A 17,193-nucleotide genomic window follows, 5' to 3' on the forward strand; every position below is an offset into this window, starting at 1 on the left:
TGCAATTGGATCGTCAGTTACATGAATCGACTCCCACCAAAAAGCTTCAATCTCAATCAACGTTTTGATTGAGATTTTATCCCAGCAGATAACGGATCTTATCTCCCGAACAACCACCTTTTCCTCGGCGTCCAGCCTTAGCTTCCCCGACCTTTTATCAGCAAAACAATTCAAACTTGTATGGATGCCTCCCCAATGCTTGTCCACTGTGTCTTCCATAAAGAAGAATACATCTTTCCATTTCTTCAAGGAAGAAAGGAGTCCGGCGAATTGTCCCATACCCTTTATGGTATAAAAATGCCAATACTCCTCGTCGTTATGAGTGTTGAGCTAGAAAAACGCAGAAAAAATTTGAGCAGAAGCATGAAGGCATTTTCTTCGGCACAAAGCCCCAAAAGTAGACAATAATCTGCACGAGTTGGGGTGCATCAGCAGGATAAAAAAAGGTGGTAATATCTCAAAACTTCAACATCTAGCGGATCGAACGGTAACCTTAAACTAGATTTCAGTTGCTCTTCGTTAATAGCCACCCGAACAGGACTAGAGAACGTAATGTTCGCCTGCCCTCTCGATCCTACAAGTGACAATCGAAACCTATCCGTTCTAAGTCTAGTAGGTCCCAACCCAAAAGAATAGAGACAGTTTTGCTCACTCCAGCAGCAACGCCTGAACCAAAAGTGCCCCCTTTAGATTTTGGAGCAACGGTAGCTCGATTAACTCCTTAGGGCTTAGTTGTGCTAGTCTGAGGGTTTGAAGGCCCTATGACATACTCATTACCAGTGACAACTGCAATCCGACCGCCAGAAATGAAAAACAGCTCATCATGCTAGAATCTTCACTAAAAGCCACCACCGGCAATGACAGAGTGGCACTAGAACCCCTTTTCTCACTCATTTTTTTTATTGAAAAGAAGATGAAGCAAGAAAAAACTAAAAATTACCTTAAGAAGAAATAGGAAAAACTTTGGAGAATCGCCGGAAAGAGAAAAACAGTCAAAATCTTCGAAGAACAAAGAGAAAGCAAAGTTGAAAAGGAAAGGAAAATCCCACTCATATAGGAATGGTGAAATAAATTTCAAAAAATAAACCGCCAGAATTAACTGCCAAAAGTCCTTTGCATTTATCAGTAAAAATAATAATGAAAAGGGCAGCGCTTCGAAAGGGCGTGTTACGCGTAACAGCTGTCCTCCAGTCTCGCAAGCAATGAGTACAAAGAACATGTGCTCGCCGAACATCTCACAAAAGGTGACCAAACAAGCACAGTATCTAAACATAAATATTCGAAATGACTGGACTAATGATACTATCCAGGCAAAATCAAGATAAATAATCAATACTCGAGTCAAATAAAGTTCAATGTAATAGTCAACATCTGCTTAAAGAGTTAAAGTCAAGTAAAAAGGATGCATAAACCGAGCAAATCAGATCCAAAAAGGTAGATTGGTCTTAGTCCGGACCGAACAAAGAACATCTCTGCTCGGTCTAGTTAGCCGAGCAGAATGGATACCAAGTAATAACAAAAGTCAAAGATAGAAAAGTTATTTTTGGAAAGAAATGATCTTGACTAATCAACTCGATATTATTTTCACAAGTAAAACAACCATTATTTTTCTAAAAGCTTATAAATAACAGAGGAGAATTAGGAAGAAGATACGCATATTCTTTATTTTCAAATAAATTATAAATTTTTCATTATCTTTTGATATTCAGTTCTCTAACTTGGGTGTCAAAATGACTTCCTAGAGAGCCACCCACCTCACTTTTTCTTTGTTGCAGATCTACATTACATTAAGACTAGGCGCCTGAAACTCATGGCAGCATTACTTACCTTGTTCTTCATTTGGTGTATTGCAAACTTGTGTAAATCTGAATTATAATAGTGTAGTGAGTTTAATTTTACATTCCATAATTTTGGCATGTTTCATTCACTTCTAAAAATTTCACAATTATATTATGTTAATCATATTCTTAATCATTCACTCACTTTCTGTAATCACTGTAACAATGTTCTTAGCAATGACTCGCTACACCAGTTCCTACAATCCTTCATTAGTTTCATGCTATCATTTAGTATTATGGTGGTATTACTGATTAGCAAATGGTGCTTGAATTTTCCTTTAGAATAAATCATTTGCAAGTAAAAAAAAAAAATTCAATTGAATTCTTATACAATCATGTTTAATTTCTATTTCTTTTAGAATGAATTTTTTTTAAATTGAACAAATTCATTTTTTTCATTTCAAATATAAGAATTTACATAAAAATAATTAATTGAATTGAATTGAATTCTCATAAAATTTTAGTTTACAACAAGAGATTAATTTAGCCCATTATTCTTTCATTTGAATTTCTGGTTAGATAACCAAAATTTAGTGCGCAAATTGGTGTTCGGTACCACATTGTGAACTTCAATTTTCTTTACGAACAATAACATAGGCAGACATATCGCCAGAATTATGACTCATTTACAGTTCAAAACCACATACTCTTTAGATTCATAGGCACTCCAGATGATTATCCTGCTAAGGCCATTTCAGAAGTTACAAATCCAATTTTTCATTCTGTTTAAAACCAGAACAGAATTCATGTTTTTAATTCTTGATACAGTTTCAAATGGGAATTCAATCTCTGCACCACTACATGAATTGAATAACAGAAGAATTAGGGGTTTAATTAAGAACAACCAAGAAACCAAACCACCAAATTAAGTTGCTAAAAACTCTCACTCAGACTCCTCCACAAATGCTTCCACTAACCCCACTGCAACTCCAACAAGAAAAAGCCCATTCATGATTGCTGCAATCCTGCATATCTCAGCAACAACGCTGCAACTTGAAGAGAGTGCACCCCCACCTCTGCCTTTCCTTTTTGATGGGGTTCTCACAGAGCTTGCCACCTTTGCAAAGGACTGGTCAGGGCATACAGGCAGGCCTAATGAGGACACACTGTTGTGAGCTTTTAACCCACCAAAAGAATTCAGCCCCGTTATGTAATGCACATTCATGCTCTTCCTCCTAGGGCTGGCAATGGTCGCTGCAGCAAATGTTGCTGGAGATAGGGTTACGGAAGTTGTTGCCGTTATTGTGTCCTGCAGGACCAAAAAAAGGAACTTGCTATAGGGAAGGAAATATATAAGATCTATATGTCTTCACATAAAATATTAACATAAAAACTGAACTAGTCAATTACTTGATTATATGATAGGTATATAAATCATAATAAATGTTCCATGGTTTAGTAAAGAAATATGGATTACCCGTTCTTGATGGTGTTTGTGAATTTAGTTGTAATGCAAAATTGATGAGAGGGTGGAAATTGATATTTTGTATGGGAAGGGCTGTATAAGGTACATATGAGATGGATGGTTCACAAATAGATTAGATGAGCTTATTTTCTAGGTAAAGAAAAGATAGTGCCATCCTTAAATGCTAGCCAAGGAAAATTTTATGATCCTCAGGTCTTGCCAGTTGAAATGAATTGCTTCTATTTTTGTTTATGGCATTAAAACTTCTGTTTTAAATCCAGTTTATTGCACTAACATTCAAGATTGTATTACCAAACTTAATCCAGATTCGAGTGGCCGAAGGAAATTTAAATAAAACAAAAAGGGAAAATGAAAATGTAAATGGAAAAGATTCTGGTGGTCCATTCATTAACATTTTTCAGTACATGATCAAAATTCATCAATGGGAAGAGCTCCATGTCGGTGCCCATAGAAAGTGCTTTCCTGTTGCCAATTACATGAAAAATCAGATGCTATCTTGAGGCAGTCTAAAATACATTGAAACACTAAAAAATAGTGATCTTTTTAAAAAAAAAAAAAAAGTCTTGTCCTGAATTCTAGAAAGTGAGAGAGAGCATAAACTCTTGGTGCACCAAGAAATTTCCCATTTGTGAGATTTAACAATTTCCTCCATTTTCAAGACTTGCCATTTGGAATGTTAGTGCTTATTTGGTGATTGAAAAAGGAGCTTATTTACATATAAGTTTTCTTGATTAAACTTCAGAACCCAAAAAGAATCTAACCACTGTGCATTTAATATATTTTCTGATTAAGTAAACAAATTAACTCCTGCAACGCATGAACCACTTTCACTTTTAGGGAAAAATTCTTCTTCAGGATCAGCTCAAAAAGACTTAACATCTCATTCCCCAAATCGTTGTCACTGAAAAATTCAGCCCATTCCCTCCATAAACTCAAACTCCCACCTCTCCAAAACTAAGAGGTATGGACTATCCACTCTTTTCCATAAGAATCCTGACCTTTGATGATCTCAGAAGCATTATGTGGAAACATTGTAGCAAATGACGTGGCACATGCTGCAGAATTCAAGAAGAAAATTTTTATTAATAAGCACATTAGGAGAGTGAAACTCCAAGAAATAATATAACCAGGCAATACCATCATATTGCTGCGCATTAAATTTAGCCACGTCAGGAAAGATGGATTTTTTGGCTTGAACTTCATTGCTTCATTTATTGCTTTCTTGCTTTCTGGGCATATTTAGGTAATGTTATAAAAAATTTATTACTTGTAAGGATTTCTGTTTCTTCTTTATATTCTGGTGACAGGTCAATTCCATACTCCAACAATATATAACACCATAACAAAGAAGGAATTTATGAATACCTTGGTTCAAGTCATTTGCCAAGGTTTCATTTTTATACTGTCATCGCTTGCAAGGTTCATTTATGTTACATATATTGGGAAAAAAACTAAAAGCTTTACATATATTCATCTTCTGCCCAGCATTTCAATTCCATAGGCATTCCTTAGCTTCAAAATATTAATATGCATTACAAAAAGTGAAACAAAAAAAAACTGCCAGATTCATCATCGTCTGTTGGCTCTTCGATGCTGCATGGAAAATGAAACAACGCCAGTAAGCTGCAGATATAGTAAATCTTAGGTACCTGATGCAGTCTGCAGAAGAAGCCAAACAAGTTTGTTAAATTGCAGAATGGAACTTGCAACAATTTTAAATCAAGAACCGAGTACCTTATAGGCTTACACAGTGTTGTTGCACACCAATTGTAATCAATCTAATTAGCTATTAAAAAAATTCCGTTCTTACATTTAGCAATCATTTCTCAGGCCTAACATCTTGAACTGCACGAAACATAGAAGTTTTCAGCACGTTACTGCTTATCAGCTCAAAGACACAGACTTCACCTCCCTGCAGATTATTCTCCCTGCAAAATGCATTCCATCCCCCTCCAAAGTCCACCCGTCCACATCCTTTCCAAGCAAGACGGACTATCCACTCTCTTCCATCAGAAACCTGAAGTTTAATATGCTTATGAAATCTACTTAAATAACTCTTAGCAAATCGAGCTGGCACGTACTGAAAAGGAACAAGAAGAAATTTCAGCTAAACTTATTTATAAGGCGTAACTGAATCTTCATCGTCAACATATTTCATATGAAGACTTACCAGAATATTGTTATAGCAATTATATGGGCGCAAAAGAACCATGAAAGATGGACTTTTGGGCTTGAACATTCTAGCAGCCTGAATTGCCTTCTCACTTTCTGGGGATGCCTTTTTAAATCCAAACATTTCACTAGTAATAATTTCCACATCTTCTTCACATTTAGCCAACAACTCATTATCACCTGAACTTAACAAATTTGGGGCGTCTAAAAAGCAGCATTCTAAAGAAAGAATATGCAAATACAGTAAAATACTTACCAAGCTCAACTTTGGATATATTGCTGTCATTGATTTTAACCAAGGGTCCATGTGAGTTGGAAATTGTGTGTTCATCCAATTTCCCTCTCCCTGGTTCATTGGCATCAACATTTGCTATCTCAAGCAGCTCTTCCATCTTAATTTTTTTGCTCCTTGTGTCACAAAGGTGCTTATCATATGGGTTCACCATTGAAGCAACACCTCTATGTTGCTTCTTCCTTCCAGGATTCTGCAATTGTCGATTGTGCCTTCTGCTGGATTCTCCTTTTGTTACACTTTCACCACAAACTTTGCTTTTCAGAGAAAAACAATATGGTGATAGGAGTGTAGAACCCGAGATTTGAATAGAATCATTGTTCTCCATTTCAATCTGATGATGGACCAAGCATTTCTCACCATAGATAGACCCTTCACCATTTTGTGGATACTCAATTTCACAAGCAGTCACATCAAGTATCAGAACACTAAAATTGGAGAAACCTCTGTATCCAAAGACTAGAAAGTATCCATTGCGGATATAATAATGTTCTACAAAGTTATGCCAACCATCATCAAACCAAATGCCATTTTGATCTTTTGTTAATCCCACTTTCCAAGCACAACCATTGGGGACCATGAAATTAGCAACATCAGAAAGTTCATCCCCAAATTTTCTCACAAATTTATCTGGAATCCTCTACAAGTACTTCAATCAAGTTAGATTATACGTTTAAATGCAAAACCATTAATAATTACAATTAATGTACTGTATTCAAAACCAATAATCTTGTTTTTTTACACTTTCTGTTTGGCTGCCGAGAAATTTATAAAAACTAAAAAATAAAAAACCCAAGAAAATGGGGCTCAATTAAATAAGATTCTTGCATGCAATAGTAGAAAACATAAAACTAAAGACTGTATCTTTCTAATGTTCTCTACGATTTACAAGCTGGAGAAACGACTCATTAATGCATGCATTTAAGCTTAAGTAAGAGTTTACCAGTTTCTTCTCATCAATGGTACTAGGAAGGATTATCTTAAAGAAATGCTGCCAAGGTCTCTCCACGGGAGAATGATTCGCATTCGGTTCCATTTCCCTTCGGCTACGCATAGATAATTCCTATGCTTAGTTACTCCTTTTAATTAAGTCAACAGTGCACTCTCCTGCTTTGTGTCCTGAGGGGAATGTTTCTTGTTAAGCGTGTGTAATTTCAGGCTTCAGGGCCGACGGCATTTCACTCTCAAGGAGATTTTTCCTTTTTTTTTTTCAATTTTAAAATTGTGAATTTGCGTATGAGAAAATTTATAGTTTTATAAAATATCCTTTTTTTTTTAAATTTTATACTATTTTTTAGAAAATCATTAGATTCATTAAGTTTGAAGTTTTAATATTTTTTATACTCACATAAATATAAACTTTTATAAATTATGAAAAACGAATCTTATATTTATATAAGTGAAGAAATATTTATTTTAAATGATAAAAAATTATAAATTTTTCAAATTATAAAACAATTAATTTTAAAAAATTTACTTGAAAAAAAATTTACTTTTGTGGAAGTAAAGTATTAGGGTAATCATAAGTTGTGAAGACGGAAGGATGATGAGTGAATACAGTTTCATTAGAAGGCCAAACCCAGAAAAAGAAACAGAGAGTGGGAAAAAAAAACTAAGCCCAACCCAACAATAACAAGTACACTACTAAAACCCAATTTTAATTTATATATATATATTTTAACATGCAATCTTATGTTAAAAACTCATAATGGATAAGATATGCAGTCTAGGTCTAGTAAAATAAAGAGAAATCTAAAGTCCACACTGTGAGGCAAGAAACAAGTTCAAGGAAACCAATCAACTCAAATCGAACCAAACTAACCTTACCAAAATCAACTTATCCCAACTTAGAAATCCTAGGTATAGAGATGAGAAATTGATGGCTGAAGCCGCGGCCGACCACCTTAGGCTTGCCACCACCGAATATGCTGAACCGTGATTGAAACCAATAATATCGCCTGCAACACAAGGAGTATAAAACGCCATCACAATCCAGCAACCCACCTAAAGAGCATCGATCTTCAAATTCTTCCATAAAAATAGCTCAACTCTACCAAAACCTAACGATACTGCAACAGAGCTCTTTAACCTTCGTGGGTCCTTAGGATGACCTTTCCAGCTATAGTGTAGAAGTAAAATTCCAAAGGTGTAAGCAGTCAAATGCAAGAGAGGTCCTCAAGCCATGTAGAGACAATCTCTAAGCTCAAACTAAACGCCACAACAAATACAACACCAAAAAACCAAGGACCATGGTCACAACACAGGTCATGTCTGAACTACTCTCTCCCTATCATCCAACTTGCAAAATCAGAGCCAAAATCACTTAAAAACTTTCAACCCACATAAGGAAGGATTAAATCTCAGGTAGCCAATTATCACCTTCCCCTACCCTTTGAGGTAGGGAAGCCTTTGGAAAACTAAGGGCTCGACCGTTTCTAGAGAAAACAAGGAAAGGAAAACCAGGGAGATTGTATTCTTTATATAAAATAGGCAACTTGAGTAGATTGAATTGGAGACTGTAATTTAATAGTGGACATTGAAATTTTAACATATATGCAAACGCCATGAAATAGAGGATGGAATTCGAAACTCGTATGCAAACACCTATGCCTTCAAAAAAATTGAGACTGGAGCAATATATGGATGAAGAAAATTGTAAAAAAGAAAAATTGAGATTGTATGCATCTGATTAAAATTAAGTTATCAAAATATTTTATCAAGAAAAATCAAATTGTGGATTAAACTAAAACTTCAAAGAATTTTTACTTTATCAACTTTTTTAGCACCTGAAAGGGCATGGAACGTGGTCGGACAACTTTATTATGAGAATTGAGAATCATATTTACAAATGAAAGTTCTTTAAATTTGGGTAGTCCAGACTCAAAAGAAGGCAAGAGCACGAGGGCTTTTGCAATGTTTACTGTGATCACCTGACCAATCCACAGCTGAGATTTCATAGTGTCCCTGTATTAAAAATTCTTGCTTGGTTCGGACCAACTACAGGAAGTTAGCAACATTTTATTGCCATTTTTAATGATTTTACCGCGTTCTTGATACTTGAGAGTAAGCAGGTATCATCCCAGTTCAATCAGAAACCTTTTTCTTGGACAAGCAGTTTTGCGACGAGCTCATACTCTTGTAAATACAATTTAGATAATTACCAGGTACTAAATATAATAATTGATTGTGGCAATTTTGATTTTACAAGAATATATATTAAATTTAACGAGATTCATTTGCAAGATCCTTCGCAAACTTGTGCCCCCACACAAATATCCAGAAAGAATGGAAATGGAGAAGGAGAAGGGTGGGGCTTGAGAATCCTGTTACACACCCTACCACCACCAAAAGAATAAAAAAGAAGAGGGCAAACCCAGACTTGGGATTGGGACGTTAAGACTTAAGACAGCATCAAAATCTATTAATCCCACATACATTAATATCAAATAACCAACTCTTATGACAGCACATACATTAAATTATTTGATTGTATAGATTTTTGGGGCATTTTACCGTACAAAATTACAAGTGGGCAGAACGAATCAGCAACCAAGACTGAAGATACACATTTATAAGCAAAAACAAAGAAAACCAAGCAATAATGTTGAATTGATTAGTTTTCATATCATATTATGCCTGTAACAATGTCAAACAAGTACCGCATGTTTTCTAACTACTAAAAATGTCAGTGTCACAATTAAAGCAGCAATCTAAACACGAGTGAACCAAAAAGAAAATAATAATAATAATAATAATAATAATAATAATAATAATAATAATAATAATATCTGAAACATCAAACCATACATACTAACAATAAATTATGCCTAAAATCTGTTGTAGTGCCGTTAAAAATATCCCTTGATTGAACATTCTATTTACAGCCCTAGTAAAGCCACAAAATCATCTATTGAAACATCTAAACAATAGAAAGTTCCACTAGTTTGCTCTGAAAAGTTATAAACATCAAACAAGAATTAAATACTATAATATGAAAACCAGAGCATTGATAATCACCCAGAAAGAGAGTTACTTGACAAAGTTTCTTAATTCGGAAATTTGCCAGCCAGCAGATTCTGTCTAGTTTAGCAAAGCTGATATTTAATTTCAAGGTCGGTTCACAAATCCAGCACTTTCAAGAACACGAAATACAGTAACTTTCAGCACAATATCCCTTGATCTTATCAGCTCAAAGATACAAACATCTCCTTCCCCCAAATTATTCTCCAATGTGAATTCATACCACCCTTGGCTTAGTTTGGCTCTACCTCCCCTATAAAGGCATCTGACCGGCCACTGTTTCCCATCAGAAAACTGGAGTTTAATGAATCCTGAAACCCCATTTAGATTCTTCTCAGCAAAGCAAGATGGCAAATACTGCACCCAAAAAAAAAAAGGATACATATTATGCTAAGCATAGCACACTGTAAAATGAAAATGAAGTATAGCTGATATAGTTAATGATTCACCATAATGCAACCCCTGTATAGGTAGGATGGTCGCAGGACAACCCTACAAAAAGGATTAATAGGCTCAAACGCTTTAGCTGCATTTATTGCCCTTTCTCTTTCTTCAGCAGTCACAGTTCGCTTTCTCGCTGAAGCACTCTCGTAAAATCTAAAGCGCATGTCAGCTTCTTCTTCTTGTAGAGCTGATGGCTGCTGCTCATCTGTAGTTTCATTGAATCAATAAATGATGAGGATTTTCACTTCCTGATGTTTAAAAAGATGATGAGAAGAAAAAACTTTAACAACTTACTAGGATCAATTTTCAGCTTTTTCCTTCCCCGTTTTTTAGGCTTTTGCATTTCTCCATCTGGAATATAAAATCTCACATCATCTGCATAATTTTTCATCTCGATTGCATTAAACTGAACACCAACATCTCGTGTACCTTGATTTGTTGCATGTGAAATACTAGCATCCTTTGATAATTGCAGGTTCCCTTCATCAGACCAATTTATGTAGTTAAGTTTAGACTCATGGAACAAATTTTGCAATGCTGGAGGATTGTAACTTTTGTTAATTGTCATTTGATCAAGGCGTTCATCAAAAACCTTACTTTTCATAGAATTAGGAACCAAGTACGGAGATGAGGAGCTCAAGTATTCGACAAAGTCATCATCTTCCATCTCTTCAAATGCAAGATATCTTCTGCCACTTAAAGCATTAGATTGATAGTTTATCTCAGAAGCAGACAAATTGAATATATGAACAGTGAAAACTGCATGTCCTTCATATCTGAAGACCAAAAAGTATCCTACGCGTATTGAGTAACGCTCCATAAATTCCTTCCATCCTTCATGAAACCAAAATTTGTCATCAGCTTTTATTAATCCAACAGGCCACACAGGACCACCGGGAACACTGAGTCTCCCAAAAGCAGATAAGTCATTTCCAAATTTTTTGACAAAATTATCAGGTATCCTCTGCAGGTTAAAAAGAAATTAAAAGAAACGAAATCAGGCTCCATGAGAAGTATCAAATGATTTATAATTTTTGAATGTTGATGGGGAATTGATCTCAGACAAAGAAGAATCCATATGGCTAAACCCACCTACTATGGGATTAAGGCTTAGTTTTAGTTGTTGATTCAATAATGCAGAAGACACAATATAACTCAAAAAGATCTTTTAAACAAAATTGCTAAGCAATAGAACCATAGAGTTGTTGTATCCATGCTATACAGTAAGGTGACATAGAATTATTTATAAGATGTGCCCAAATATTAACAATGCGAACAAGAGGCTACTGTTTTGTCAAAACACACAAGGGAATTTAAAATGGTTGGACCTTTTCCAAGAACCAAGGGTAGCATTAATCCAAATGAAAAGAAAAGGAGGGCAAAGAAGACAGCAATACCATGTAATTATAAGGATTCACAACCATCATTATTGCCTACGTGATACAAAAATTCACAAGGTTTCACAACACCGTCAAAGTTCAAGTAGTAATAAAACTTAATGGTTATTTGTGTTTGAGGGATTATTGCTATTCCAACATCAAAAATGAAACGAAAAAGTTGAATTTAACAACATATTCTTTCCTAACTGCCATGAAATAGAGTATAAGATGCACCAAATGACAGCGGCAGCACACATTGTTAACTGCAGGCCCAAATGATTCTCATATAGCAATTGTTCTATTATAATTTAATATTAACTGTTTTCCCAATTCCTCCACTAGTTTTCCTGCATGGTAATTCCTATAAATGGTCAATTTATGTCTGAAAAGATGTGCAACCAATCCACAGGAGACTAGATATTCGCTTCATGAACTTGTATATCCTTCAGAATTGGAGAATGAAATCTTGAGATGGTGCTTTGTCCAAAGGACATAATACTAAGTTAATATTATCTTTTCAACTTTATTACATAACCTAAAGCCTAACAGATACATTATGTAACAATTCAAAACTTCTTGTTCAATTCTACTAAGAAATCTGAGTAGAGTGAGAATCATGATGACCACCCCAATTGAGTAAATTTAATTCAATTGTGATGCCAGATTTATGATGGCTGGTATAATATCCAAGAAACCACAAACTTCTATCAACAATATGTATTGAAGTTTGTCTCATTTCTTAACCAAAAAATGGAAAAGTTGAACAAAACAAACACACACTCGTGACCTGTCAGCTATTACACTAAGCTAAGCTAGATAGTGGATACTCTTCATTCACTCAGCAAAAACAAAACCAATTAATGAAGAGAAGAATTGCAGAAACCCACCCTCAAACCCATACTCTTGTTAGCATTACTTCGCTTAGTTCTCTCTTAATCAAACAAAAATTGGGGTTTCCATCAAATACCTAAAGTAAAATAAATAATAGAACAAAAAATAATAATAACAATAATTTTTGCCTACCCTTTCACTCAATATATGATCTAATTCACCCAAAAAAAATTTGGGTTTCGTCTCTAATCCATATAAAGTTTGCCTTTCAAATTTCAAGCTTCCCACATACAAATAAAAACACACACATGTCCACACTCAGAAAGCATCTGAAAAAAAAAAAAGAAAAAAAAAAAAAGACTTAACCAGAGAAACATTTATACAATCCATATGAAAAGAAATAAGGAAAGAAAGAAAGAAAGAAGTGAAAAGAAGAAATTTTTGTTACCAGTTTCTTGTCTCTAATGGTATTAGAGAGAATTAGCTTATGAAAATAAGGTCTAGGCATTTTGGGGATTTGGGTTTTTAGTATTTGTGGGTATTATACAGAGATAGAGAGATGGTCAATTAGATCATGATACAATGATAAGAACTCTAATTGAAAGAGAATTTCTGGGGTTTCAGATCTATTTCTCTTCTCTTTCTTCTCCCCCTCACTACTGATTTTAGTCAAATAGTGCCTTAAAAATAAACTCAACTTGACCTAAAAAAGAAAACGAGTTGAGCTGACCAATGACACACCAGCTATCAAATCGCTATGACTCAATTGCAACTCAAATCGCCAACTCAGATGCTAGGATTTTTTATTTTTCTTTTCCTTTTCTTGCACAACATGGGCCAATGATCAAAGATATCTTCTGGCTGGTACTTTGTTGTACTTTCTGCATTCATGGTTTCTTTTTCTTTCACCACTCATATGGCATTTATTTAAAAAAAACATATATATATATATATATATATATATATATATATATATATATTGATTATATAATTTAAATTATTGATTGAATTTTCTAAGTATCTCAATATATTCATTTTATGGCGTACAAAAAATTAATTTTTTTACATTTATAATTATCTTTTTTAGTAATATTTTTTAATAATTAAATTTGAGTTCACCTATTAAAAATATATGTAACGAGTATTATTACTATACAAAATATTTATTAATATTTAAATTATTATTAATAATGTGAATCTCGTAAAAATTTATATTAATCAGTAATAATTAATAAAAGTATATATAATTTAATGCGGAGAGAATTTAATTTCACAAGTTAATTTATTAAAGTCATAATTAATTTAATAAATAATTTATAAAAAGACTAAAGTACCATCAATTAAATTTTTTATAAATAAAAAATATTTCAATATAATTAAAAAAAAACTCTCTATAATAATATTCTATATTATCTTTTATTTTTATCTTTAGATGAAAGAATAAAATAAAAATAATAATTTGCTTTATTATTTTAGTTTTTCAAATTAATAATTTTCTCCTTTATACAATTTTCTCATTTAAAAAAAATTAATTTTTAATTTTATAAATAAAAAATATTTGAATATAATTAAAAAAAAAACTCTCTATAATAATATTCTATATTATCTTTTATTTTTATCTTTAGATGAAAGAATAAAATAAAAATAATAATTTGCTTTATTATTTTAGTTTTTCAAATTAATAATTTTCTCCTTTATACAATTTTCTCATTTAAAAAAAATTAATTTTTAATTTTATAAATAAAAAATATTTGAATATAATTAAAAAAAAACTCTCTATAATAATACCCTATATTATCTCTTATTTTTATCTTTAGATGAAAGAATAAAATAAAAATAATAATTTTCTTTATTATTTTAGTTTTTCAAATTAATAATTTTTTCCTTTATACAATTTCTCTCATTTAAAAAAAACTAATTTTTAAAAAATTCTGTAATTATATTCTTTCAAAAATTATTATTATTTAATTAATATGCATCATTTTATGTACAAATAAGCATATTTGTATTAACTTATATACATGTGAAAAATTAATCAATTTCTTTAACCATATGTATATTTATTTAAATATTTAAAATTTTTGCTAATTTAATGTTTTTTATAAAAATTGTTTCTTAAAAAAGATTAAAAATTGTTTGCCTATGGATAATTAAATTTTTATTAATATTAGTAAGTTATTTAACAATAGCTGATTGTGATAATTTAAATAAAAAAAAATTAATTTATTTTAAATTTATTAATTTATCAAGAATAAAGGTGAAAATTTCTTATTCTTTTATAGGCTGTAAATTTTTTTTTAATTTAATTAAAATCTTTTCAGAATTTTACAATTTTTTAAAATTGACTAATAAATATGATAGAAAATATAAGAAATAAGAAATATTAAAAAAAATTTAAATGAGATTGCAATTTAAGAGTGTTTTAATTCTTTCATTATTTTAATTGTGGCCCTAATATATTGAGTTGCGGAAATAAGCTTTCTTTTATTTAATTAATTAATTTAAATAAAATTTAGTTGATTTTAATATTTTAATTTAATTCAACCCTTTAACTAATTCAATTTAATATGAGAAAATTAAAAAATATATATTTATAGTTTAGTTTGTTTTCTAATTTTTAAGGAAGTAAATAAAGCCATAAATTGAAAATACATATGTAGAAAATTAACTCATATATTTTATATTTTAAATATCAATATGTTTTTAAATAAATGCTTCATATATTAACGTGTTAATGTATGTTAAATTCAAATCATAATATTTTAATTTATTTTATTTATTTTCATATATAAATAATTTGATTTTGATAAAATTATAAAATTATATTTTTTATTTTAATTTAAAATTTTCTCTAAAATTTATCAAATCATATCGTACATACTCCTACGTACTCGACAGTCCAAAGTACACAATCATGTAAACCTTATCATTTTCCAATACCATATGATAATGTTTAATATTTAAAATGATTTATTTTTAAAAAATTTATAATTTAATCTTTAAAAAAATTAATTATTTAATCTCTAACTTTCATATTATATAATATTTTAATTCTTATAATTTAATATATAAAATAATTTAATTATTATATAAATTAATAAAATTATTATAAATATTAAATTATAAGAATTAAACTATTTTATATATTAAAATTAAAGAGATTAAATAATTTATTTTTTAAAATTTATAAAATAAATTATAATATAATGTAAAATATAGAAATTAAATAATTAATTTTTAAAAATTTAAAAATTATATTATATTATAAAGTAAAATTTAAGGATAAAATTGTAAAACATTTTTTTTTCAATAAAAAAGTGAAAGCCACTAGACACAAAACTCGGACAGCGAGTGGCTGAGTCAATGGAGTCAAAAACCAGGCCAAAAGAACGAGTGAGACTGGCCCACAATTCTCTACACAGGAGATCCTTTATTCCATTCTTCTCAGAAGAGGGTTTTTCATGACACGTGTCGATCCAGGGTGCCATACACATCCTGCCCACAAATTATTAAGTTATTTCTTTTTCTTTTTATATTAAGAGAAAGGATTGAATTTGGTCAGATTTAAACCTTAATTACTAAGTTTAGTAATATTATTAAGATGCTTTTGGTAGTTAAAAAAAAATAATAAATTTTTATTAAAAAAATATATATATATGTTGAAATTATTTCATTAATTAAATTTATTATATCATTTTTTAACTTATTTTGATAATATACATTTAACAAATTTACATCACATAAATAATTTTTTAAAACCTTCTTTTTATTGTGTTTCATGAGATTTTTGTTTTTTTTTTTACCTCTAAAATTGTGAAATAAAAACCATGAACATTTAAGTTGTTAACTTTTTATATTATAAAATAAATGACAAAATAAACACTTAACTATATTATTCTATAAATTATTTTAATTAACACATTTTTATTGTTTTTATTGTTTTATTTTCATGATAAAAGAATAAATAAGACCTATCATATCTAAGGTGTCCAACAAGCCAAAAACGATTGTGCAAGATCACTTGTAGCCACGAGCATACATGAGATCTCATGATCTCTCTTATCTGTTCAGCGTTAAATTTAGAAGGTTAATATTATTTATTTAAATAAAAATATTATTGAAAAAATAATTAAAAAATTATTTTATTATTTTATTATTAAAATTTATTAAATTTAATTTTAAATTATTTTTAATATCTTATAAATATTATATTTAAAAAAATAATTTTTTCAATAATAATTTTAACAGTAATATTAAATAGACTTTTAATAAGTAACAAAAATTGATAATGTATATTATTTCGATGAAATTTATTATAATTATTTCGTAAAGATTTTAATGGACAGTTAATTTTCATAATAATCTATACTCAATTGTCAAAAAGAGAAAATTACTATACTCAAACTGAGTTTATAAATTAATTTAATTAAATATTTTATCATTTTACCTTCATTTAATTTTTAAAATTTTATTATAAATTTTATTTAATATTATTTTTAATTATTTTAATAATAAATATATTTATAAATTATTTTTTATTAAGTATATTAATTACTTATTTATAAATATTTTAATAAATATATAATTATTTAAAATTTTAAATATTTATAAATTTAAATTAATTTATAAATTAATTTTCATTCATCCATCCACCCCTCGTTTTAGAAGCTATCAATTTCAATAAAAAAAAATTATTAAATTAATAATTCAATAATCGAGTAGCATGAGTTAGATTGTCGTAGGCTTAGCGTGCGCCCCTTCATCGGCTGCTGGTGCGTGCTTGGATGGCTC

At 30.6% G+C, this 17,193-nt stretch overlaps 3 protein-coding genes across 10 annotated transcripts; all 3 read right to left on the reverse strand.

Moving 5' to 3' along the window:
- Positions 1-2,721: 2,721 nt before the first annotated feature.
- Positions 2,722-4,467, reverse strand: LOC131175878 (uncharacterized). Its single transcript, XM_058140559.1, has 3 exons — positions 4,402-4,467; positions 4,263-4,319; positions 2,722-3,087 (listed from the first exon to the last, which is right to left on the reverse strand). The coding sequence occupies exons 1-3, from the start codon at positions 4,465-4,467 to the stop codon at positions 2,722-2,724; spliced, it is 489 nt and encodes a 162-aa protein (XP_057996542.1).
- A 151-nt stretch (positions 4,468-4,618) lies between these two features.
- LOC110637475 (B3 domain-containing transcription factor VRN1) lies at positions 4,619-6,950 on the reverse strand. 3 transcript variants are annotated; one of them, XM_058141173.1, is made up of 5 exons: positions 6,672-6,950; positions 5,693-6,368; positions 5,435-5,616; positions 5,075-5,281; positions 4,619-4,923 (listed from the first exon to the last, which is right to left on the reverse strand). In XM_058141173.1, the coding sequence occupies exons 1-4, from the start codon at positions 6,780-6,782 to the stop codon at positions 5,084-5,086; spliced, it is 1,167 nt and encodes a 388-aa protein (XP_057997156.1). In that variant the 5' UTR covers positions 6,783-6,950; the 3' UTR covers positions 4,619-4,923; positions 5,075-5,083. The 3 variants fall into 3 exon arrangements, with proteins under 3 accessions (XP_057997156.1, XP_057997155.1, XP_021643281.2); XM_058141172.1 differs by having other exon boundaries at positions 4,619-4,857; positions 5,075-5,344; positions 6,672-6,947; XM_021787589.2 differs by having other exon boundaries at positions 5,075-5,344; positions 6,672-6,946.
- A 2,621-nt stretch (positions 6,951-9,571) lies between these two features.
- LOC110637468 (B3 domain-containing transcription factor VRN1) lies at positions 9,572-13,098 on the reverse strand. Of its 6 annotated transcripts, XM_021787574.2 has the most exons (6): positions 12,851-13,096; positions 10,790-11,156; positions 10,622-10,672; positions 10,487-10,543; positions 10,198-10,397; positions 9,572-10,105 (listed from the first exon to the last, which is right to left on the reverse strand). In XM_021787574.2, the coding sequence occupies exons 1-6, from the start codon at positions 12,908-12,910 to the stop codon at positions 9,836-9,838; spliced, it is 1,005 nt and encodes a 334-aa protein (XP_021643266.1). In that variant the 5' UTR covers positions 12,911-13,096; the 3' UTR covers positions 9,572-9,835. The 6 variants fall into 6 exon arrangements, with proteins under 6 accessions (XP_021643266.1, XP_021643264.1, XP_021643267.1 ...); XM_021787572.2 differs by having other exon boundaries at positions 10,622-11,156; positions 12,851-13,098; XM_021787575.2 differs by adding an exon at positions 12,595-12,731 and having other exon boundaries at positions 10,487-11,156.
- Positions 13,099-17,193: the final 4,095 nt, after the last annotated feature.

This window comes from Hevea brasiliensis, chromosome 18 (assembly GCF_030052815.1).
Source record: "Hevea brasiliensis isolate MT/VB/25A 57/8 chromosome 18, ASM3005281v1, whole genome shotgun sequence".
Taxonomy (NCBI): Eukaryota; Viridiplantae; Streptophyta; class Magnoliopsida; order Malpighiales; family Euphorbiaceae; genus Hevea; species Hevea brasiliensis.

Coding starts and splice junctions, on each gene's coding strand:
- LOC131175878 (XM_058140559.1), bottom strand. CDS start 4,467: ATGAAGTTCAAGCCAAAAAATCCATCTTTCCTGACGTGGCTAAATTTA. Junction 4,320..4,401: donor TAATGCGCAGCAATATGATG/GTATTGCCTGGT, acceptor TGAATTCTGCAG/CATGTGCCACGTCATTTGCT. Junction 3,088..4,262: donor TGCTTCTGAGATCATCAAAG/GTCAGGATTCTT, acceptor TTGGTCCTGCAG/GACACAATAACGGCAACAAC.
- LOC110637468 (XM_021787571.2), bottom strand. CDS start 12,910: ATGCCTAGACCTTATTTTCATAAGCTAATTCTCTCTAATACCATTAGA. Junction 11,157..12,850: donor CCATTAGAGACAAGAAACTG/GTAACAAAAATT, acceptor TTTAACCTGCAG/AGGATACCTGATAATTTTGT. Junction 10,398..10,486: donor AAAGCTGAAAATTGATCCTA/GTAAGTTGTTAA, acceptor ATGAAACTACAG/ATGAGCAGCAGCCATCAGCT.
- LOC110637475 (XM_058141172.1), bottom strand. CDS start 6,782: ATGCGTAGCCGAAGGGAAATGGAACCGAATGCGAATCATTCTCCCGTG. Junction 5,617..5,692: donor TATATCCAAAGTTGAGCTTG/GTAAGTATTTTA, acceptor TGTTAAGTTCAG/GTGATAATGAGTTGTTGGCT. Junction 5,345..5,434: donor ATTGCTATAACAATATTCTG/GTAAGTCTTCAT, acceptor GTTCCTTTTCAG/TACGTGCCAGCTCGATTTGC.